This window comes from Equus caballus, chromosome 1 (assembly GCF_041296265.1).
Source record: "Equus caballus isolate H_3958 breed thoroughbred chromosome 1, TB-T2T, whole genome shotgun sequence".
In the NCBI taxonomy this organism is placed as follows: domain Eukaryota; kingdom Metazoa; phylum Chordata; class Mammalia; order Perissodactyla; family Equidae; genus Equus; species Equus caballus.
Window position 1 is genome coordinate 100419254 of NC_091684.1, and position 23842 is coordinate 100443095.

At 61.1% G+C, this 23842-nt stretch overlaps 1 protein-coding gene across 14 annotated transcripts in view; it reads right to left on the minus strand.

The window, feature by feature from the left end:
• Window positions 1-3961: 3961 nt before the first annotated feature.
• TSPAN14 (tetraspanin 14) overlaps window positions 3962-23842 on the minus strand; it is a 49581-nt gene continuing 29700 nt past the window's right edge. For all 14 annotated transcript variants that reach the window (XM_070265830.1, XM_023648942.2, XM_023648956.2 and 11 more), the window contains exons 3-9: window positions 15705-15755; window positions 13816-13962; window positions 12023-12193; window positions 10000-10125; window positions 8810-8854; window positions 6872-6991; window positions 3962-5539 (exon numbers count right to left, since the gene is read on the minus strand). In XM_070265830.1, coding sequence (XP_070121931.1) covers window positions 5468-5539; window positions 6872-6991; window positions 8810-8854; window positions 10000-10125; window positions 12023-12193; window positions 13816-13962; window positions 15705-15755 — 732 coding nt within the window. In that variant the 3' untranslated portion in view covers window positions 3962-5467. The remainder of the gene's footprint in view (window positions 5540-6871; window positions 6992-8809; window positions 8855-9999; window positions 10126-12022; window positions 12194-13815; window positions 13963-15704; window positions 15756-23842) is intronic.

The following is a 23842-nucleotide window of genomic DNA, read 5'->3' on the forward strand; positions in this document are numbered from 1 at the left end:
CTCAGCACCTCTCAATTATCCCAAGCTCTCACATCAACACGCACTCACTCACTTGAGACTCTGAAATCTTGTGAAATAAAACCAGTGATCTCCACTTTACAGGTGAAGAAGCTGGGCACTAAGGCATTTTGGGTTTTGGGGGGTTTTTTTTTGAGCCCGAGCTCAGACGCAGGCTCAGCACTGTTCCCATCCAAAGGAGCCTGCTGGCACTCGAGGAAACAGACAATCCCATGAGAGCCCCGTCTCCCATGGGGACGACCTCCCAGTGTCAACGCCTCTCCTCCCCTCCCCACTGCCCTGGCTCCACGTCCAGCTGTGCCTGTGTGTGCACCTGCCTCTCTGGGAGGGGGCTGCCTTCCTCCGGGAGCAGGACCCACCCGGCCGTCGGGGCAGCAACTGGGCGGTGAGCTGTCCAAACCCCCAGGCCCCATCGCAGGGCACCAGGGCGTTCGCAGAGATGAGGCTGCGACGTGACATCACAACACCACATCCTGGAGCTCCAGACACCTGGCAGATGCCAGGCTGGTGTCTGCCCAGTCCTGGGCTCCCTCCCCGTGCAACCTCGGGGGTGGCACAGAATCTCAGCACGGGTCCCGACCTCCGCTGGAAGACACTGCCCAAATTCCTCCAGTCCCAGAGGACCAGCTACCTCTGAAGGCCAAGGCGGACAGCATGGGCCACCTTGCCCCTCTTGCACAACCTCCCTGTGGAATCTGTGCTGTCATAGGCCAGAGGCTACTGGGGGGAGTCCTTGGAGAGACATCACTCCCTCCCAATCACCCTCCTCGGCCCAGAACCAGCCCTTCCATGACGGATGCTCAGGGCACCCTCACCACACATCAGCCATAGCCTGGCAGCGACAGGCTGGCCCTAGCCCTTACAAACACTTCTAGGAAGTAATTCCAACAACAAAACACCGCAGCGTCTTATAAGCCCTCGTAAGAGCAAAACACGGCACCGACTGACACGCCCACCCACAGACGTGGAATGTGGGTTGTTGGCGGCCTCCCTAATGCTCACGCCCTTCCATGGGGGCTGTTCCCCACCACTCGGTCTCAGTGGGACCGACAAGCACAGGAGGTCCTGGGGGGCCCTTCCCTCAATGGCTTCCCTGCCGTGCTGTCCCCATCACCAGGCTTGAGGTTTCCGGGTGGGGTCTTCCCTCCCTCCACCTCGGGGGATGGGGACTCTGGAAGGCAGAGCAGAGGGAGGTGAAGAAACCAGATCCTGCGGGCATCATGGAGCCACAAGAGTCAAACCAGCCCTGAAACTCACCCACCTCCGGACTTTCCAGTCCCAGGAGCCAAAACCCTCCCCTCGTGGTTTTGGCTAAATCGGGTTTCTGTTACCTGTGCCTGTAGACACACCCCGTGCAGAGCAATTTCCTTCACTGGGGCATGACCGTCGGAACGCACCGCAGGCGGTGATGCACTGGTGGAGAGAGACAGGCTTCTGAGACGGATTAAGTAGAATCAACTGTAGTGTAAAACGTACTTCTCATTTGTGTGAAGAAGGCCTCTGAACATATGCAGGCCCTTCCGGACTGGAGCTCACTGGTGGCTGCCTCCGGGGACAAGACAGTGTCGTTTCACACTGTCCCATGTTTGGATTGCTTTACTCATACATTTAAAAAAAAAACTAGTTTCAAAGTGATTCAAGGTGGCAAAGCTACAGTCTCAGGTGATAATTTATTTTGGAAGTTATGAACTGTGTTCCCAAAAGCCCTGCTGGAACACAGGTGCGGAGCACAGGGGCAAAGCTCAGAGCGGAACCACCCACCCGGACCTTGTAGGGCACGCTGACTGCCTCCTCCAAGGCTGGGTCTCTAATGCTGGTGCCTCGGTCAGAACAAGAGCCCCTTAAGCGGCCATGACCTTCCTTCCTCCCAAAGTTGTGCTGCAGCCTGGTTCTTCAGTGGCTGCTTCGGGTCTTCCTGAGGCACCCTGGAGACCCCAAAAGCGATGAGAGAATGAACAGACCTTTACTGAAGCCTTTGAGGGGGAAAAGCCAGGTGGGGCTGACTTTACAAGGAGCGAGAAGGCCCTAAAGCTGTGTGGGTCTCTGGATTTTTGGAGAACGCCCCGGTGAAAGAGGACAGCGTACAGCCAGCCAGCCTGTCCTGGGAGGCACGCAGCATCCTCCTGGGTGACAGACAAGCACAGCGAGCACTTCACCAAGACCCACCACTGGGGACAGGGGACCACGGTTTGGAGGCTGACAACCTGGACGCCCTGCGACCCTGTGGCCACAGACACCACACACTGCGCTGGACCCGGAGGCCCACTCCTGAGGTCATATGGTTCTGCACTCACCTGGTGCAGCCAGGGGCGCTGAACCACTGCCAGACAGGGCTGAGCACCCGACACCTGGCGGGACCTTCCAGGACAGGAGGCCTTGGGTGCTGGGCCCCTGTGACGGCCCTCCCCTTTCTCTGGGCCTTTGCTGTCCCTGCTGCTGAGGCGAGGCCACTCTCCTCTGCTGGCCTCTGACCCAGCCTCCTCTTGTGGGGAGCTCTCCCCTGGGGCCCTGAGACTGCAGGGTCTACACTCACAAGCATACCCCTTACCCAGCGGCGGCCCCAGCACAGTCTCTCCTGGAGAGAAGGCTGCGTCCAGTCCCCCTGCCCAGCCCAGAAAGCTCTCCCCCGGCTTGCTGCTGCTCCCGCCCCCTGCATCAGCACAGACGGTCTCTCTCCCCGCTCACAGCCCGGCCCTGTGGGCAGCCAGAGCCCCTGAAGGCAGGTGAGCCGAGAATGGCAGGTGCAGCTGGAGGCAGGACGAGGATGGCAGGGAGGGTCAGACACCCACGACCCTGGGCCCAGACGCAGGGGACTCCAAGGAGGGGGTGGTCCAGACTGTCAGGTGCTGCCGAGGCCAAAAGAGTGTGGCGCCTGGAGTGACAGCTGTCAGTCAAGTGAGGAGAGTGGCGGGTGGTGATGGAGACGGGTACACAGAGCCCAGACAGGCAGCTGCCTGGGATGTGGACACGTGATGGGGACAGAAGGAGAGGAGGTGGGACAACCAACATGGCGAAGTCCTGGGAGGAGGTGGGCAGGTGAGGCACAGGGGGGCAAGGAAAGACTGGGCAGCAAGAGCGACCGGGGGCTGAGAGGTCACAGCTGGCCTGTCACTGTCTGGGGACTCAGGGCAGCTGGGCCCTTGCGGAGTGGCAGGAGGCTGCCCAGTGGCCCCATACAGAGGGCCATATCCACCTGGACTCCCCTGTGCACATCTGTTCTGCGTTTCTCTTCCACCCTCATCCAGCCACAAGGAGCCAGGGGAGACAGCTGAAAATCACCAGAGTCCTGTGAACGAATTGAAAACAAACCTCTCCCTGAAAAGACACAGCTAGACCCCACCCTGAACGGGGCCGGGCCCTGTGAAAACCCGAGAGGGGTCCAGCTGCCAGTCAACCGGAACAGACGGGACAGCAAGAGCCCCCCAGGAGCTGCTTGGCCACACACCAGCAGTCAGCATCTACGGCCACCGACTCCCCCAGGGCAGGCCGGGCCAGAGGACCCCGGGGATGGGGCGCTGCCACCAGCCCCTCCACAGATGGGCCGGCAGCTCATGCAGCGTCCAGGGTCCAGCCCAGCGTCCCTGCACCCTTCGGCCTGGATCATTCTGCCTGGGGCGGACAGAGACAACCTAAAATCCTGTTTCCTCCGGGCCTGTGAGGTCAGACTCTTCAACCTCGTGCTTCTAGCTAAACATAACTAAGCCCCGAGCCAGCCTGTGCCAGCTGCACCCTCCACACAGAGGCAACTGGGAGGGGCACAGGGAGTCTAAAAGTTCACTTGGTGCCACTCATTTCAGCCTGTACCCACCATGGACCCTCCACATCCACCTCCTGTTGTGTCAGCCACACCCCATCCCGCTGGTTCCCTTGGCAGCCAGGGTTCCCCTGAGATGCTTAATGCCACATAGATGTAACCCAGAACAAAAACCACCAGACACCAGCATTAGTATAAAGATATATTCCATAAAAGAGTTTGGCAGTCAAAGAAAAGCATCACAGTTCCTAAAACACAAGCATTCTTCTCCCCCTAGTCTACGGGAAAAACTGTAAAAAAAAAAAAAAAAAAAAATTGTAACAACAACATGGACACACACCCAGTGGCACCCACCACACCAGCACGTTCACTTGGGCAGGAGGCGGAGGCAGCACTCGACCCCTGGACCATGAGGACAGAACTGGCACGAGGTCCAGGGAGGCGTCAGAAAGCAGCCAGCTGGACGCACGCGGTCCTCCATCCCCCCGGGGTATCGGGTACACTAGACAGATGTCACTCCCAGGAACGAGCCCGGAACAGCCCGGACAGGAAGGGTGGACAGTGTCGGAAGACGCCCCGGTCTGGGGAGAGGTCCCCTCGAAAGCCAGGGTGACAGTCTGGGCGTCTGGCAGCGCGGGCTGGGCTGGCCGCACAGCTCCTCCCCGGGGGTAGGGGGGCAACCCAGGCCGACCAGCCCGTGCACCCGGCCGAGAGCAGCCCTGGCCCCAGGCGTCACCGGCTCTGGCTGGCTCCTGGGCTGCAGCTGGGGCACAGGATTCAAGTTGTGGGTGAGTTTCAGTAGCACCGAGACCGGAGTGAGGCGAGCCGGGGAGAGTGGGCTGCCAGGGCGCAGGTGGTGAGGGGCGCGCAGCACCCGGCTGTCAGGCAGCAAACGGGCCGCTGCAGGGAACCGAGCCTGGCCTCTTCCCAGGCGCCTGGCAGCTGCTCCGGACAACGCCGGGGCACGCAGAAGCGGGGGAGAACACTCTTACCGATAAATAGACTATTTACACACTTTAGAAAAGGGGGCCAGCTGTCGGGGGACCCGCCCTACTCCTCGCATCATGGGGCCCAGCGCGGTGGAACCGGACACAGCTCCCGCCTGCAGGGAGGGAGGGACTGGGTCCCAGAACTCATCCCACACCCTGGCTCAGGCTATGTCACGCGAGGTGGCAGAGAATCGCACACGTGCCCGACCCTCAGAAGCCGCAGGGCCGGCACTCAGGCGTCCACTCACTTGCACGTGCCCCGCCCCCCACCCCCCAGCCCCATCACAGGCTGCACGGGGCCTCGTCCATACCTGCCGGGCCCCACCCACATCCCGCTCCCAGACACGGCTGTCCCCCCGGCCGGCACCCACGGCACACAGTGTCTGCAGACGCTCCAGGGCACCAGGTCAGGCCCTCCTGGCAGCCGCGAGCCCCGACCATCCCTCAGTCGCCGCCCCCACGTGAAGACACATCTTGTCTCTGGGAGACCCCGCCCGGCAGGGGTCTTGGTCACACAGTTGTGCAGGTAAGACGGGCCTCGTCTTCAGCACCAGCAAGAAGCAGCAGAGAGGCACATCACGCTGATGCTGAAGACGGGCCGCCGGCTCCGGCTCGGGCGGCCGCTCCCTCCCTCTGGACCAGTTGACGAGGGGAAGGGCCGAGGCCCCCACGGCGTGGCTCAGCTCTGCTCGCTCGTCTTCGCTCCTCAGAAGTGATGGCCTGCCTTCACTGCCTCAATGTCCGAGATCAGGGTCCTCGCCAGGAAGATGCCGAATATCTGCAACCAGAGCCAGCAGAGCAGCTGCCATTAGCGAGGGGCCCAGAGGGAGAGGGCGGCCCAGAAGGAGATCCAGAGAGAGAGGGCGGGGCACAGGGGGGCGCAGAGAGAGAGGGCGGGGCAGAGGGGGACCTAGAGAGAGAGGGCGGGGCAGAGGGGGGCCCCCCCGCAGAGGGAGAGGGCGGGGCAGAGGGGGACCCAGAGAGAGAGGGCGGGGCATGGGGGGGTGCAGAGGGAGAGGGCGGGGCAGAGGGGGGGGTGCAGAGAGAGAGGGCGGGGCAGAGGGAGGGCGCAGAGAGAGAGGGCGGGGCATGGGGGGGTGCAGAGAGAGAGAGCATGGCAGAGGGGGACCCAGAGGGCGAGGGCGGGGCAGAGGGGGGCACAGAGCGGAGCTCAGAGGGAGAGGGCGGGCGCAGAAGAAGAGGGTGCAGGCACCCCGTGCTGCTCACGTTCCCGCGCCCACCCTGCGGAGACAGCAATCCGAGCCCGCGGGGAGGTGAGGCCCACCCCCATCCCCAGTGGGCCCCGGGATCTGTGCTGCTGCTTCCCTAGAGCCCAGAGGGCAGCCAGCAGATGCCACAGCAGCACCGGGCACGCGGCCCTGTGCCCAGCACGACTGTGCACGCCATGTACCACTGGCCAGACGCACGCGGTGCCCGGTGAAACCAGAAGTAACAGGGCCAACCTGACTTTCTAATTCCCAAAAACTAAATCCTGAATGTTCCCTGCAAGCCTGGATTCCATCTTGACCCAGGCTGTCCCTGATTTGGGCTGTGCTGATGTCTGAGCTACCTTCTGACCCTGGGGACGGGGACAGTCACGTGGGAAGACTGAAGTTTTCTACCAGGAACAGACTAACGGGAACCCCAGGACTCTGCTTTCTTTCCTCCCTTTAAATTCTCGTGGTTTGTATTTGATGAGCCGGTTCTTCTGAAGTCTGAATCCCCTGCCCAATTTGCAAGTAAACTTTTTCCTTCCTTTTCTAGATGGCTGGGTCTTGGGGCCTTCCCCCGAGATGTCGGCTGCGTGGAGGAGGGTGTGAACAGCTGGGGCCCAGACCCCCCTCGGTGACCCTGCAAGGTGAGGTCGGAGCCCGCTTCATCCGTGGGGGCCTCCACACAACACAGCATCCCCAACCCAGAGCAGGGCACGCAGGGGAACTGCCCACGTCCCTGCCTCGCTGAATTCCTGACCTCCTGCCCCGAATCCTTCTCCTGGCCGAAGCCAGCCCATCCACCCGAGGCCTTGCTGCCCCCTCAGCCACCAATGTCTTTCATGTGAGGAACCGGGTCCAACCCAGACGGGAGAGTGAGCCACCGAGGGCGGACAGACCTGCAGCAGGGAGATGGCGATGAAGACGCCGGCCACGATGTAAATGTTCCGTGGGAGCCAGCCCTCCAGCGCCGGGATGCAGCCTTTCGTGAAGATGGACTCCTCCCACTTGCCCTTCAGCTGCAGGGAACACCACCAGGGCCTGAGACATGGCCACAGGCTATGCCCACCCAGTTCCCACGGGCTCCCACAGGGCAGTGCAGAGCCCGCAGGAACGAGGACCCAGGAGGCAGGTCTCGGGCCCAGTCCCTCCCTGGGCAGGGTGCACCTTACAACCTCCCTGAGCCAGGCTCCCTGCTGCAACCTGGACCTGCCTCTGTCAGGGTGTCCACAGGCTTTTCTTTTTTTTCATTTTTTTCTTTTTTTCTTTTTTTTCTTTTTTTTTGCTGAGGAAGATTGGCCCTGAGCAAACATCTGTGCCAATCTTACTCTTTCTGTATGTGAGCCGCTGCCACAGCACCACCGCTAGTAGATGAGTGGTGTAGGTCTGCGCCAGGAACGGGAAGGGAACCCGGGTCCCCAAAGCTGAGCACACTGAACTTAACCACCAGGCCACTGGGCTGGCCCCCCACAGACCTAAAGGTCAGCTCAGTCCCCGTTCCTCACAGCCCACCCCTGGAGAAAGGGGGTGGGGCTTGGAGAGGAAGAGGGGCCTTTAGGGGTAGAAGCCAGAAGGGGGCTCAGTGTCATCTGGGGAGCTGGCCAGAAGGACGGACGGACAGTGGCTGCTCAGACTGTCCCCAGCCTGGGGAGGCTGGCACCAGGAGCCGGAGATGTGCCACCTGGCTCCCTCCCATCCTGCCTCCTGATGGCGGCTCCTGAGCGCGGGATCTCCCCAGGCACACATGCCCACCACCTGCACAGCAGCCAGCCCGGGCCTCACTGCCCAGCCCAATGCAGATGGGACAGGAGCTCCCTGGAGTGGTGTCGGGCTGGACTGCGTCCCCCAAACTCACACGTCCAAGTCGTAACCCCAGGGCCTCAGGACGTGACTATGGTTGGAGACAGTGCCAATACAGAGGTGAACAAGTTAACCTGAGGTCATACAGGCCCCCATCCAACAGGCCTGTGTCCTTGCAGGATGCAGACACGGAAGACCATGTGAGGACACAGGCAGGAGGCTCTGTCCATGGGCCCAGGAGGGAGGCCTCAGGAGAAACCAGCCCTGCAGACACTGGGTCTGGACCCCTAACCTCCAGAATGCTGAGGACATGACTTCTGCCGCTTAAGCCACTCTGGGTACTTCGACAGCAGCCCCAGAAACCGATCCAGGGGCAGCGAGATTCCTAAGTGGAGACAGCAGCTGAGGTGGACATGGGCCCCTCCCTGTGAAACGGAGGCCACTGCAGGGCGACGGCAGGTTTCCCACACTGGAGGGACACGTCCCGCGTGGCACGGCCAGCAAGAAGGGCGTCCAGCGATTCCCCGAGACACCCCCCCTTCAGAACAGCAGTCACTCATCACCACAGGTACCAGAGCGAGGACCAGGGTGGACTCTGCTCATCCAGGTGCACACCCCTGCGGCCTGTGGAAAGTCCTGGAGGACGGGGCCTGCTCCTGCCCTGAGACCCCACGTCCTCCTGCTGTCACGCTGCCCCCGGACGGCGGCTGGAGCAAGCCCCACGCTTGCGCAGTTGCATCCAGGATCCTATGTCACAGACACCCGGATCTCAGAGTCTGTCGCCCAGAACTCTCGTCCGACCTCTTTCCACTAATGCAGCAATGGCTAGGTTTGTGGCTACAGTCCATGGGGCTGGAAATCACGGCCCTTGCTGTCCCCGAGTCCTGCTGCCACCAACAAGGAAGGGAGCACATGTGCTCCGCTCAGACGGCACCTCTGGGCCACATCCTGGTTTCCCACTCCAGTTGGCACCCGGGCTAAATCAGGAAGCTGGACCACAGGGAACACACCCGGAGAACTCCTGACGCCGGACTCACCTGAGTCCTGACGTCGTATCCACACTGCGTGTTCACGACTTTTTGCTGTAAGAGAAGCAAGAAAAATCAGCCATTTTTGATCTCAAGAAGATGACGGTAGAAAGCTCTAGCAACCTCACAACCAAACGCCGGTGCAGATTCCATCCTGGCTCACGTCCTGCAGTCACGCTGCCAGCGGACCTCTCCTGCTAGGACGGGGGCTGGCAAACCTTTCATGTGAAGGGCTGGACAGTAAATATTTCAGACCTGTCTATGCAGCAACTACTCAGCTGTGTTGCTGTAGTGTGAAAGCAGCCATCAGCAGCACGTAAACAAACGGGCACGGCTATATTTCCATGACACTTTCCTTACGGGCACTGAAATGTGCATTTCATGTAATTTTCACGTGTCACAAAATATTACCCTTCTGATTTATTTTCAACCATTTAAAAATGGCTGAAACCATTCTGGGCTCACAGGTCGCAGAGAGCAGGCCACATTCGGCCTGGGGGTCACAGTTTGCCAGCCCTGGGGCCAGGAGGTAAAAGTCACACTTGTTAAACATCTCACAGTCAAGTGGAGACCTCAGACATGGGCCGTACAACCTCCCAGAACGCAAGCCACTCTGGGTGGGGACTCGCCCACGGGACAGAGACGACGCCCCAGGGCCCAGAGCCAGGCCTTCGGGACAGCACTGTGCCCTGGGATGGGCTCTGCTCTGTTCAGGCTCAGTCCAGGCAAACGCTCAGTGCTCCCTCAAGGGTCATCGCAGGGGCTCAGGGTCTGGAACCCAAGGACCTGGGCATGAAAACAGGTGAAGAAAGAACAGGGGAATTCTCTCTCCCCCGATGGTAATGCATGCTGCTGTCCCGCTGCCCCCGCGGGCTGGAGGGCGAGCTGGAGGACGGGCGTTTCCTCCAGAAAGGGGGGAAGGAGAGGGCAGGCCCGGGCCGGTTGGCAGCACCCTGTCCCGGCGCCCAGAGGGAGCAGGAGACTGTTTCTCTCCTGCCTCACCCAGAACACAGGGCCAGGGTGGGCCACACAAAGGCATTCCTGGAATTTACACATCTAGGAGCTCAGAGCTCAGGAGCCCTGGGGCGGTGGGGGGAGGTGAGCAGGGCATTCATCCAGCCTTAATCCAGGCCCAAGACCCTGAGTCAGGGACGCTTGGCCCCAGGAGGGGTGCTCGGCCCAGGCGCAGGCTGACTCACCGCAGGGTCAGGCACGCAGCAGGAGAAGGGCACCCCGCACTTCTCGCGGCTGTAGCTAGCGCCGCTGCAGTTGAAGTAGACGTTAAGGTCCCAGTCTTCAGGGCCGTACGCCCCACAGCACTGGTTCTGCAACCAGACGCCAGAACGTCAGGGTCTCCGACAGGGCTGGGCTCACCCAGGGGTCGGTCCCGGGGCAAGTACGCCAACGTGGACCACCCCCTGACCTCCCACATGCACGGAGAGGCTGAGTGACACGACCCAGGCAGCCCCTACAAGGAGGCTGCAGCCACACCACCTCCCGGGCCACACGCATCACAGGCTGCGCACAGGACACCAGCACCGGCTCCATCCCTCCTGACACTGGGCTCTCCCCTCTGGCCTGCCCTGCAGGCCCCTCCGCACCGAGATGCACCCTCCGCCACCCCAGGGGACCCTCCTGTGGGCAGCGCGTCCTCCTCCCCAATCCCCTTCCAGCGGGCCTGGTGACCCCTTCTGCCTCTTTACATAAACCAGCTATTGCCTGTCATTCCCAGGAAGGAACTGGGCCTGGGCAGATGGTAACACCATCGACGCTCTGCCCCAACCGGGGTCTCTAGCCCTCCACACCCCCACAGCTGGTGCAGCTCAAAGAAAACACCCATCTTTCTGAACACCCGTAAGACCAGCCCCACCGACAGCAGCGCTGTGCCGGTAATGGCGTCCCGACCGGAGGGCAGACTCGTAGCTGCATCTGCCCCTGCAACTGATGGCCATGCCATGTCACAACACACACCCAGGACTTCCGGTGGCTTCACTTCTAAGCTGAACCTGTCGACCCACTCCACCCCGGGGTTCCAGGAGCTCTTCGGTTCCCTAACATCTCGCCACAGGAAGCACCGTGATTTACTGAGAATTTACTATTTTTTAAAAAAAAGGCAGGCAATGGAGAAAAGGACAGCATCTTCAAGGCTGGGGAGAGGAACCAGCCAGCATGCTGGATACCAGCAAGCCCAGGCTCTGAGTGGACAGAGCAGAACCGAAGGCAGGCAGAGGTGGCCAGCAGGGCTCCAGAAAGCGGCTGGATGGTGACTGTCACAGGCTAATACAGGCCACCCTTAACAACACAGAAAGGGTCTCTGGTCACAGAAATGGGTTCTGCTGGATCCCATGACACCCAGAATAAGGGCAAGAGGAGTCTTGATTAATAAGGAGGGCAGACCGCAGTTATTTTCAACACTTGCGAACGAATGGCGCTGTGCTCAGTCCTGAGGGAGCTGGGTTTTCTGGCAGAGCGCAGTTGGCCTGGGGGCACGGGGTCCTCCCAGGGTAGGGACACTGGCCCCAGCCTCCAGGTACAGCCGCCCACGAGGGGGATGGACACCAGATGGAGCAAAGGCCCCGACCTGGGACTGGTTAGACAAAGCCCAGGACGTGTTCCCAGAAGGTGACATTCCTCTCCACCGGCCGAAGCACCCCCCAGGCGGGTCGGCCTCCTCAGACAGGAAGGGGAAGAGGCCCCGGGGAGGGAGGGGCAGGAAAAGCCTCAGACGGCAGGTCACGCGCCAAGGGAGGTGGCGGTGCCCTGGTGCCCGCGGCGCCCGGGCCCCCAGGCAGGGGAGGAGGGGACCGACCCTGGGGGAGGGTAGCCAGGGAGGCCGCGCCTGCCGCCCAATCCAAGCAGGGTGGGCACGGGAGCAAGTGCAGGCAGGCAAAGCAAAAGCCAAGCTGGCCAGGCCCCTACCCTGGCCCGGCAAGCGCCCCCCCCCCCCCCCAGACCCAGCCCCACCGAGGCCGCCACCGCCCCGCCCCCGACGGGCCATGCCCCACCCTCCACCAGCCCTCCCACACCCCACACGCCCCCGACGGGCCCAGCCCCACCCGCCACAGGCAGTGCTGCACCCCATGCGCCCGCCCGAGCCCCCCATGGGTCCCACCATGCCCCCACACCGGGAGAGCCCCGCCACCCACGAGTCCCACCGACCTCCCCACGAGACCCGCTGAGCACCCCCGAGCCCCCACACCGCGAGAGCCCCACCGCGCTTACGGCCTTCTGCAGGGAGTCGATGAGGTTCTGCAGGTCGATGTCGTCGCGGTAGGACCTGATGTTGCTCTCGAAGAACTCGCGGAAGCGGTCCCGCACCCAGTCCTGGAAGAGGAAGGCCAGCACGGCCACGGCCAGCTCCAGGAAGAAGATGAGCACGATGGCGCCGCAGAACTGCAGGGTGAGGGCGCGGTCAGCCACCTGCAGCCCGGCGGCCGTGCTCAGCGGACCCCGAGACCCGTCTTCGCGGCGCTCCACACGGAGGCCCGCGGGGGACGCGGGGAGCCCACCGCGCGAGCTGGTCCCTCCAGCAACTCCGCCTGTCTGCAAAGCGGGGTGTTCGCCCCGCCCTGGCTTGTGGGCAGGAGCGAAGCACAGCAAGCTCCGGGCCAAGTGCCGACTGTGCCCTATGAGGCAGCCCCCCAACAAGGAGGAAAGCCCCACGGGAGGGATGGCCATCCCACCCGCCAGGCCATCAGCGCCGTCAGGGCAGGGCCTGTGCCGCAGACACCCCTTCTAACCACTCTCCCCACCGCCACCATCCGACTTGCTAGGCATCTCTCGTCACCCGCGCTTCAGGGATGGGGAACGAGGCCGCTCGGTCCATGGAGCTTGCCCAGGGGGCACAACGCACACGGGACGGCTGAGCTCCCGACCAGCTAGCTACAGCCATGAGCTGCCAGCGTCTCCACACCCACCCCGCCTGTGAGGACGTGACAGCCCACCACACGACCACCTCTCCAGAGCACGCTGCCCAGCCTCGACAGCAGGGGCCTCCTGCAGGGCCCCCAGCCACAGCGGTACTGCCTCCACCCAGCCAACTCTGCCCGCAGAACACATCCACACAGCCTCTACCACGGCCGTGCAGCACAGGAGTGGCTGTACCATACCTGGCACACACAGGGCCTTTCAAGACAAGACAGAGAGAAGTGCACACACATCAACAGACGCACATGTACAGACACAAGCATGCACACACATACACAGATGCACAGACATGTACACACACATGCACAAATACACACGCAAACACAAACGCATACATGCAAACACGTGCACACACATGCATGCATGCAAACGCGCTCACGCACACACGTACGTGCACACTCACGGAAACACAACGCAACCACACATACACACACGTATGCACACACATACGAGGCCCTCCAAAATGCAATCTCCACTCACACAGATGACGCTAAACATAGCATTTTTAAGAGGAAAAAATTAGGAAAAAAAACACGTTTTTTGCTTTTTAAGTTAAGCCCAGGAAAGAGAAAGCTTGATCTAATAAATCCAACAAATAATATATTGTAAAACATGATTATGTGTTTTCCCCACCAGGTGCCATTTAATTTTAACTGAACGCATTTCAAAAGGAATTTGTATCTAAATATAAACCCAAACTCTTAGTAACCCGCGTTCTGCCAGGAAATCAAGGATTCTGCAACACACACCCAGTAGATTGACACGCCCAGGAGGGAAACGATGTCCCACCATCACTGGCACATCTTTTCATCTCAGCCCGGAGGGCAAAGGTGAGGGGCAGAACAGACAAGCTGTTCTCAACCTGAGGGAAGGTCAGAGGCCCACTCCTCCCGGGAAGAGGAGCTGGCGTGGCTGGCCTGCTCCCTGTAGCTGTACCACTCGGTGGGCAGCGGGATACAGAAGACCGCACCCCCACTACTGGGGAGTGGGGGGCTGGTAAGAGTGGCGCCGCCCACCAGATCTGGTGAGAGCCCGCCCAGCAGGGCCCGCCTCCGCCCCCTCCCGGCCCCCATGGCGCGGCCACTCACAAACTTGAGCAGGCAGATGTTCTCCCGCAGCGCCCCCACGCAGCCTGCGAAGCCCAGCGTGAACATCACCACGCCCACCATGAGGACCAGCACCACCGGATCGATTCCATGCATCCGCGTCACTTTGGTGAGGTCGGAGAGCACCCCCTGAAAGGGGCAGAGCAAGGGGGGCAGGATCAGCCGTGAAGGGAGCCAGAGTGCCCGGGGGGCGGGGCTGTGTGTGGAACGGAACTGAGGGTAGGGAGCCGCCTTCGCAGGCTCAGACGTCTCATTAGAAGCCAGGCCAGTGCGGCCCCTGCCCACCTGCCCCCTACAGGCCCCTCTGCCCAGGAGATCCTCGACCACCCCGCCCCGGGCCCTCACGTGCCGCGGTCCCGTCTCCATCCAGGCCATGCGTCCCCCGGGCAGACCCCGTGCTTCCCTGGGAGCTCGCAGGATGCCTATGCCAGGCCTGGGGTGGAGGGGGGCCTGAGGAGCCTGTGGTCAAGGCCCTTTGGAGCCACAGGCATTATTAGTGCCCCAACTTGGCCCGCAGCTCGCAGTGAACCCCACTCTCCTGAGACGGACACTCTGGTGGAGAACAGGCCGCCGCGGCAGATGCAGGCGGCGCTGCGCACAGACTGCACTGCCCACAGCGTGGCCGCTGGCCGTGCGTGCGACCAAGCACCTGAAACGTGGCCGCAGGACTGAAGAAACGAGGCTAACTTGTATTTCATTTTAACTAGTTTAAATATAGTTACTTGTGGCTAGTGGCAACCACAAGCGACAGGGCAGCTGTACAGGACGCACGGGAGGAAGGAGAGCGAGCTGGGACCTGGGACCATGATGGCGGGCCTCCACTCAGGTCCTGCCGGCGAAGCCACACGGTGGCGCTGTGAGCCACCACGGCACGGGGACATGGCCCGCAGTCCTAGGGCCCCAGAAAGAGAGCCCGTGGACCTGGGCGCCCCTCCTTCTCCAGGCAGTGAAGGGAGGTCTCCTGAAGGACCGAGGGTCCTGGTTCAGCCAGCCCACTCCACTTGCTCCTCCCCCCCCACGCCCCCCAGCCCTCACCACCCCCTGCTCCTCCCCCCATGCCCCCAGCCCTCACCACACCCCACCCCCCACGGCCCACCACGCTCCAGCAGCTCCTCCCCCTATGCCCCCCAGCCCTCACCACCCCCCCACACACTGCCCACCACGTTCCACCAGCACCTCCCCCAACACCCCCCCGGCTCTCACGTCCCACCCCCACCACCCACCCCAGCTCCACCTGCTCCTCCCCTGGCCCTGCCAGCCCTCACCACCTCCTGGACGGCCCACCATGGCTCCACCTGCCCACGTGCTCTAGTCCCCTCCCCAGGTTACCACCGCCCCTTGTCCTAGCAGACAGTCAGAGCCCACTCTCCCTTCCCCAACTCTCCCGGACAGGGTGGGGGCAGTTCACAGGTGTGTGAGGATCTGCCCGTCCCACAGGTGTCCACTCCCTGCCTCAGGGGCTCTTTCTGTGGGCGAGGAGGAGAACCTCAGGGATAAACACGACGTGTCCAGGGGCCTGCAGGCTCCCAGAGGCACAGATGGGTCAGGACGCGGCCCGGGCCTGCCCTGGACACAGCTGCGGGCCAGCCCCCAGGCGACCTGGGGCTTCTGGGGACAGAAGAAAGGGCTCTGCACACCCTTGGGCTCAGAGATCAGCCGCCCTCTGGGACAGACCCCCCACAGGGAGCAGAGCCAGTCGAGGACCAGGGGTTTTCACTGTCCCTTCAGTGACTGTTTCCAGGAGCTGCTCTGCAAAGATTAATGATGACAAACCACTACCTTGCACAAGAGACACTCGTCGGGGGGAGTCTGGAGGAAGGGGTCTGGTTTTGGCGGCCAATGCACAGGGTCCTGGCGACGGTTACACCTACCTTTTCGCTCCATGCCCATAGTCCAACTCCGAGGAAGACGACTCCGGCCAGCTGGGCAGGGGCGGCGGGGAGAGAGAGAGACAGTTAGGTCGGAAGTCAAAACGCACTTCTCACAGGGGTCCTCGCTGCTCACCGCAATGCTCCTGCTAGCGTCCATGACAGGCGGAGGGGGGCAAGGCAGCCCTTGGCCCCTGCAGGTGACGGGGACTCTCTGCCCAAGGACAAGGGGACGCTGAAGTTCTTCAGACAACCCGCACCCCCTTCCCTGACGGCTCAGACATGCTCCTCCAAACCCAGACAGCCCCATCCAGAGAGCAGGGGCAGCAGACCGTCCGGGAGAGACCCCTGGGTTAGACATGCGGCCACGCCCTGTCTCTTCCCCATCCCACAAGCCCCTCCACTCGCTCCAGGGCACTCTCTGCTACGGATGGCTGCGCCCCTTGTGACCCCCACCCCAGGCACTCTCGCAGGCTCCGCACCACCGGGCACCGCCCTGCGGCCGCCCCAGACCTCCAGCCCCGAGACACACTGCGCACAGACAGCAGCTGCCCAGGCCACCTGCCAGCCTGGCCCAGGCCCCTCCCCGAGACACCGACTCCACATGGGGCACACAAACACTTGAGCATTAGTTACAGAATTAAGGTGGGCCTGCACTAAGCAATGAGCACCCAGGAAAGGCGGCATCCCACCCCCACCCCCCCCCGACCGCTGCCCACAAGAGCCCCTGGGGCTGCCTCGCTTCTCTTGCATGTCACCACCACAAGGAGCCTCTGAGAATACGCTGTGCTGGGCCAGCATTTAGGGCCACTCATCGCACCCCCAGGATAAAAGCTCATCGGACCCCCAGGATAAACGCCGGCCTGGGGTCTCTATCCTCAGGCTTCAGGACTCCACAGCCCCCTGAACTTCCTGCTCACTCACTCCTCCCCAGCGGCTGCAGGGGACAGAAAGGCCTTTAAAGCAGCCCCGGGGATCTCGACCTCTGGATCACAGACCACTTTCAGGAAAGGCGCATGCGCCCACTATGCTGACAGATGGCGCAGCACCCAGTTTTCCCCGGGCGGGCACGCGCCTGTGTGCGGGTCCCCTCCATGCACCTGCGGAAGCAAGCGCGGCCGCGGGGTGGCTAGACCCCAGCAGGGGAGGAGGGCCTGCCACCAGGCTCTGTTGGGTCACTGGTTCCTCACTCCCGAAGTGACTCAGCAGATACTGGCTGGGTGCACCCCCAGTCCAGCCCTGGAGACTGCACCGAGCCCGCGCCGGGACCTGGGGTCTGCGCTCCAGGGAGGTGACGGGGCCTCTCCACCCCACCACTGGGACTCCCATCCTCCTCCTCCCATGGAGTGACCCGCTGATGAAGGTCTGTTTTCTGGACGGGGTGCGGGACGGCCTCCTTGCCCTCCCCAGGCGTCTCAGTGCGCAGGAACAGGCCCGAGGGGACCAGTCCTGCCGGCAGCCCCACCACTCCTCGGTGCCCGCGGCTGACTGGGGTCCTCCTACAAAGCTGGCCGCTCACCTGCCCTCACCCACACCACCGGCACTCGGCGCCCCCAGCACTGGCTCTGCGGCCGCAGTGCACTCGGCGTCTTCCGCCACCCCTGTCGCTCCTTCCCCGTCTCTGGTCTCTTAGGTTGGTTCCTCTTCCAGGCCCTCTGAAGGCCGGGCGCCTTCCAGCTCGGTCCTGGCCCTGGGCCCCAGCCTTGGGGCTGACCTGCAACTCACATGGCCTAGACGCAGCCGCACTGCTGACTCACAACCCTCCCGCATCAAAGCCCCTGGCATCTGCCTGGCCTGTCGCGAATGCGGAGCCACACTTACATCATAACGCCCCAGACAGAGCCCTGGTCTCCCCAGCCCCCACGGGCAGCCCCCTAACTCTTCCCCGCCTCCTGAGATGCACCACCGTCCATCCACTCATTTAAGGAAGAAAGCCTGACCTCAGCTTGGCGCCTCTCCCTCCAATCCCACACTGGGTTCCACCTTCATCATACATGGTGCATCTGGGCCCCTTTCTTCCCACTCTGTTCCCACCCACCCTCCTCCTGCGGGGCCTCCTCGCGCTCTCCCACAGGTCCCCAAGCAACTAGAACAATCCTTTAAAAATACAGACCAGGTAACTCCCCTTCTCAAAATTCTCCAGGGACCTCCTTTTACACCAGGATAAACTACTCGCCATGGCCCACTCCGGAGGCAGGCCCACATCCCACCCCCACCCCCCGCCCCCAGGCCACCCCACCCAGGCATTGTAACCCAGTCCTGACCTCACTGAACTCTTCCCCCTTGGAGCCCTGCCCCTGCCCCCTGGCCTAGAAGGCCCTTCCTCCACACCTCTTCCTGTCTTCCTCCAGCCCTTCCTTCAGCTCTTCAAACTTCCCCTGCTCAGAGCCTCGCTTTCCTGTCCTAGGTGGACAGCTCCCTCCCGTCCACCGCTCCTGACCTCCTTCCCCACAGGGCTGGCTGTCTGTCTGTCAAGTCTCCCCCACTCGGGCTGAGGGCAGCCTGCTTCTCTTTTGTTTGGGTTGTATCCCAAAAACTTGCAGAAGGGCTTGGCCACAGCAGGCACAGAGCAGGCGCAAGTGAGCGCACCCCGAGGTGGAGCCCAATCCAAAGCCCAGCCCAGCCCGGCGGTCAGGCCCCACGAGGGCGCTCGGATCACGGCAGGACAGGGCCACGAGGCTGTCCACCCCAGCCCCAGGGTCCCCAGCGAGCATTCCAGGCCCTGGAATTGCTTCCCGTGACAATCCACCCCCCGACCCCACGGTGGGACATGGACGGTGAGAATCACGGCCAGCTTGAGAAGCCGGCCCCAGCCCCACAGCACAGCTCTCCTCCCACACAAGGACCAGCTCTGAGAAGACGGGCTCAGGTTTCCTCCATTGTTTCAAAGGAAGAACTCAAGTTAACTTGCACCAGAAAGACAGGAACTGGGGGCGTCACATGTCAGGTCACGGGTTCCACCAGCACTGGCCCCGGGCGGGAACTCTGGGGACCAACAGAAGTCTCAGAGACGAGGAGACTGAGGAAGGACTAGATAGGGAAGCGACCTGTCTGGGAACTCACACAGCAGCCCCGTGAATGGGCACAGACGCTCGGTGGCACAAACGCTCGCTGGCGGAGCCCATCCCTGGAACTCGGCGAGGCAGACCGGGCGGTCTCCCCGGCTGCCAGCCACGTGGGAGCGACAGCTCAGCTGGGCGCCCTCCAGCCTCACAGCAGCCTTCTCTCTCTTCTACGATCTAATTAAATTCCCTCCCAAAGAACGGGGCCCAACTCCTGCCGAGCCCAAAGGAGGCCAGCCTTAGACCGTCAGGACAGATACCATGGTGGCCACCCTGGCAAGCAGCACCACCCTCCCCCCCGGTGCTGGACACTAAACACTGACTACCCCCAAGGAACCCCTTCCACACCCCTCACGCTGGAACCGTTACCCCATTTTTCAGTGAGAAAGCGCAGATGTGGGAGGATTTGGTGATCTGTTCAGAGTCACACAGCTGACTGGTGGCAGAGGTAGGAACCAAACCTCATGTCTCTGGGCCTCCTGACCACTCACAGGGCAGCCATCAACGCCAGGAGCAGCGAGTGGCAGCCTGCATCCCCACCACGCAGCAGTCACGGGCCAGTGCTGGGAGAGTCCGTGAAGGGGCGCTGGGCTGGGTAACTCTGAAGCCAGTGACCCCATCGGCAGGTGGTGAGCTCAGGTCACGCTGTGTCCCAACCAGGGTGGGTGGCCAAGGGAGCAGGGCCTCTTTGGGGTCACTGCAAAGATGGCTGACTTTCCACCTTAGGTGACGGCCCCTACGAAGGAAGGGGTAAGATCTCAGGGAGCTCTGGGCGGGTCCAGCCGTGCCATGTCCTGGAAGCCACAAGGAGTCCCTCACCACAGGAGCAAGCCTGTAGCACTTCACGAGGCAGGCTCACATCACAGAGGAAGTGCAGACACCCAGTGAGGCCCTGCTGAACTGCAGGACAGTTTCAACACCAAGCTGGTCAAAAGCAGCCCTCATCACCAAGAGTCAGTGGCCCTGGCCCCTGGCAAGACCTCGTCTCTGTGTGTGTAAAGGACTTAGGCAATTTTGAGGACCTTCCTCAGCAAGCTCGGGGCAAACCACAGACAGCAATGCACCATGTGCAGCCCTTCCCCTCTGGTCCCGGTTCCTGCAAGTTCCCCGGCCAACATGCACAGAGCCCCTTGCCCTGGGCCACCTGCGGACGCCTCCGGGAAAACCAGAAGCAAAAGCAAGAGTGAGCCACTGGTACTCGAGGCCGCCCAGAGCACGCTGGGCGCCAGCACAGGCCGGCCGCTCAAGTTCCCATCCCAGCCCTGCGGGGCAAATGGACTTGGTGCGAGACCAGGAACTTCTCCAGCTGATGTTTTCCTCTGCAAAACGTGGATGAGCCTTTCTGGGTCCCAGGAGGGTGGTAAGGACCGAAGGCAACAACACTACAGGGCCCCGGTGTGCCAGGGCACAGAGCACGCCATGTGAGCCCCACCTGCGAGGGAGGCTGGCAGGGGCTGGGGACCCACTCTGCGCCCACCCCGCACGAGCCCCCTGCACCAGCCTCTGTCCTCAGACGAGGCCCTCCTTTCCAGAGGCCTCTGGAGACGAGAGTGAAGCCGAGCTTGGGAAATGGAGCCTCCTGCAGGTTTGTAAAGTAAGATAGGAAAGGATGGGGCTGGCTCCGTGGCCTAGTGGTTAAGTTCGCAAGCTCCGCTTCAGTGGCCCGGGCTTCACAGGATCAGATCCTGGGCGCACACCTAGCACTGCTCATCAAGCCATGCTGCAGCAGGCGTCCCACACAAAATAGAGGAAGATGGGCACAGATGTTAGCTCAGGGCCACTCTTCTTCAACAACAACCAAAAAGATAGGAAAGGATGATGGGAAGAAAACAGGGTAGGGGGTGAAGGAGGCTGGAATAGAGCCTCACTCTGTCCCCAGCTGACCCTGTGGTCTGAACACGCCACCGCTCCCTTGGACCTCAGTTTGCCAATCTGCAAGACTGCAATCTGCAAGAGCAGTGGGAGACCAAGATCTCCAGGGGCCCAGGCACCTCTACTGCCTCAGCTCTGCCGTCACACATCACGCCAGGCGGAGACCCCACAGTCCTGGCACCCCCAGAACAGGAGCCCCGACTCCAGCCTGCTGAGCTCAGGGAACAGCAGAGATGCCATGGCCACCTGCAACGGCAACAACCCAATCACTAGCCAGAGGACGCCAGACAGCAGAGACCCGACATCCCACCTGGCTTGAGAGCCCCGTGGGCCCTGGGGAGTCCCAGGGTCCCTGTGGGACTGGGAGGCCTGGCCCCTTAAGGCGGTGGCCACCAGGCACCCTGACGGAGCAGGGCGGGCCCCTCAGACAGCCCCACGGTAAATGGCCTGAGTCAGCCTCTTCCCCGAGGGTGTGGAAGGCCTGGAGCCAGAGGGCGGCTGGGGCCCAGCTTCCTCACCACAGGGGAACCGGCCTGGTGGGGGGGGTCACACAGCGGTCACACGCCAGCCTTTCCTCCCGCCGGAAGGGCGGCTCTGAGAACCAGGAGCACGTGCACCGTTCCCAGCACAGCCAGTGAACCCACGCAGGCCCCGCAGGCTGGGGAGGAAGGAGGAGGACTCCCCAGAGATCTGTGTCCCCAACAACAGAGCACACCCTCGCCAGCCCCGCCCAGGTACTGCCATGTCAAGGCCTGTGAGAGGAAGGAAGGCGGAGGGGCAGCTCCCCAGGCAACTGGGAGAAGGAACCCCCCCAGCCCAGCCCCTGCCAGGCCGGCATGGCTCGGTGACAAACGGTCAGCAGAAAACCAAGACACTCAGCCGTGGTCGACGTCTCTCCAAAGGGCCAGACAGTAAATGTTCCAGCCTCGCCTGCTGGACAATCTGCTGCCACTGCTCGACTCTGCCGTTACAGCGGACACCAGCCACAGGTAACACAGACACGAAGGGCGGGGCTATGCTCCGATAACGTCGCATGCACAGAACAGGCAGAGTGCCCAGTCGGGCTGGCAGGCCAGAGTCGGCCGAGTCCTGCAAAACTGCCACACTAAAGCCACCTGGACCCGGAGACAAAGGACAGGACTGCCTGCGGCCAGTCACCTGAGCCGGGACATCCTGGGTCCAGGTCTCCCACCCTGGCGTGTTTCTCTGTTACCTGAACAGGTCATAACAGCATGACCTGTAAACAACCCACGTGATACTTCCCCACGACAGAACATGACACGACAGAGAGAATGAACGAGCTGTGACCACACACAGCAGCATGAATGAGTTTCACATGACAGTGAACAGAAGACGTCAGGCTCCAAAGACTTAATACTGACAGGGAAGTGTTAGGGGTTGAACATCCCCCAAAAGTCCTATGTTGAAGCTTTAACTCCCACTGGTTTCTGGGAGTGATGGAATCTGGAGGGGGGCCTTTGGGAGGTGATTAGGGTCAGATGCAGTCATGAGGTGGGGCCCCCACGATCAGCACCCTCGTAAGAGGGAGACCGACCAGAGCTCGCTCGCTCCCTCCCTCTCTGTCTGCCTTGTGAGGACACAGCAAAAAGGCAGCCGTCAAGCCAGAGAGGGGCCGCCCCACAACCAGACCGAGCTGGCCCCCTGCTCTCGGACCCCTGGCCTCCAGACTGAGAGAAATGAACTTCTGCAGGTCAGCCAGCCTACGGGACTGTGTTCCGGCAGCCCGAGTGGACCAGGACAGCGAGGATACTCAGGTGGGATTGGCAAGGAAGGAAGGAAAATGTGACCCAAACAAGGAAAACTTCAGTGACCAGAAAAGACTCAGGAACGACAGAGAAGATGGAACTAGCAAAGACTTTACAACAGATGCTGTAAGCATGCTCAGGGATCTAAAGGAAAGTATAAACATGATGAGGAGAGAACAGAAAATATAAAAAACATCCAAATGGAACTATTAGAAATAGAAAATACAACATTAGAAATGAAGAATTCGCTGGACGTGTTTAACATCCAGAGACACCAGAGCAGAAAAAAACGACTGAACGTGAAGACAAAGCAATAGAAACTGTCGAAACTAAAGGATGGGGGAGGAACTAAATAAGGCCTCAGGGACATGCGGGACAAGGAGACTGAGAAAAAAAGTGGGCGAGGGTGTATATTTGAATAAATAATGGTCAAAATGTCCCGAAGTTGATGAAAACTACAAACCCACAAATCCAAAAACCCAGTGAACCCCAAACAGAATAAACAAAGAAAACCACAGCAGCATATGTCGTAATAAAATTGCGGAAATCCAGTAATAAAGAGAACTCTTAAAGGAAGCCACAGCAGGAAGGAAAAGACACACTGCAGACAGAGTATGCATGTATGAGACATTTTAGCCAAATGAAACACATCAAAATGTGTGGGACGCAGAAAATGTATAATATCAAATATCTGAAATCAATGCTCTGATCTTCCACCTTCTTAAGAAACTAGAAAAAGAGCAAAATAATCCACAAGTAAGTAGAAGGGAGGAAATAATAAAAATAAGAGCAGAAATCAATGAAATAGACTGGATATGGGAGGCGAGACGGCTGCACAACAAAGTGAAGGTACTGATGCCAGAGCCGTGCACTTATACAGTTGCAGGCGGCAGATCCGAGTTGCTGGGGTGACAGGGGACACCGCCGCCAGCTCACTGCGCTGCACACTGGAATGGACAAACGCTATTCTCAATCACACTTCAGCAGAGGTAACTTTTAAAAAGTACTTCTGAAAATAAAAGGCACAAATGAGAGGGAGCTGGGGCACTCCATGCAGAAGCCAGGTGGCTCCAGCAGACCGGGCCCTGCTGGCTCTGTACCAGCAAAGGATGGAGACCCACACAGCAGCCGTCCCCTGGACTCGGCACCCCTGTGAGCAAGTGTGAGTCAGCATACATGCCAGCGACAATCATAGGCGCCGGGAACAGCCCTTCCTCGGAAATCCCTGCCGGTGGTCCAGGGCCCAGGAGGGCCGAGCCGGTGGGATCAGAGCGAGGCCCCGCAGGGATCCAGTCCAGCGACTCCCAGCCCTGTGGACCCTCCGACTGCCTCAGCGGGTCTGCCTGTGGAAACACACACGCACTCCACGTGCCAAAGACAGGGCGGTTGCTGCCTGTGAGCTGGGACAGCCCTTCCGAAGAAGCAGTCACGACCATATAGA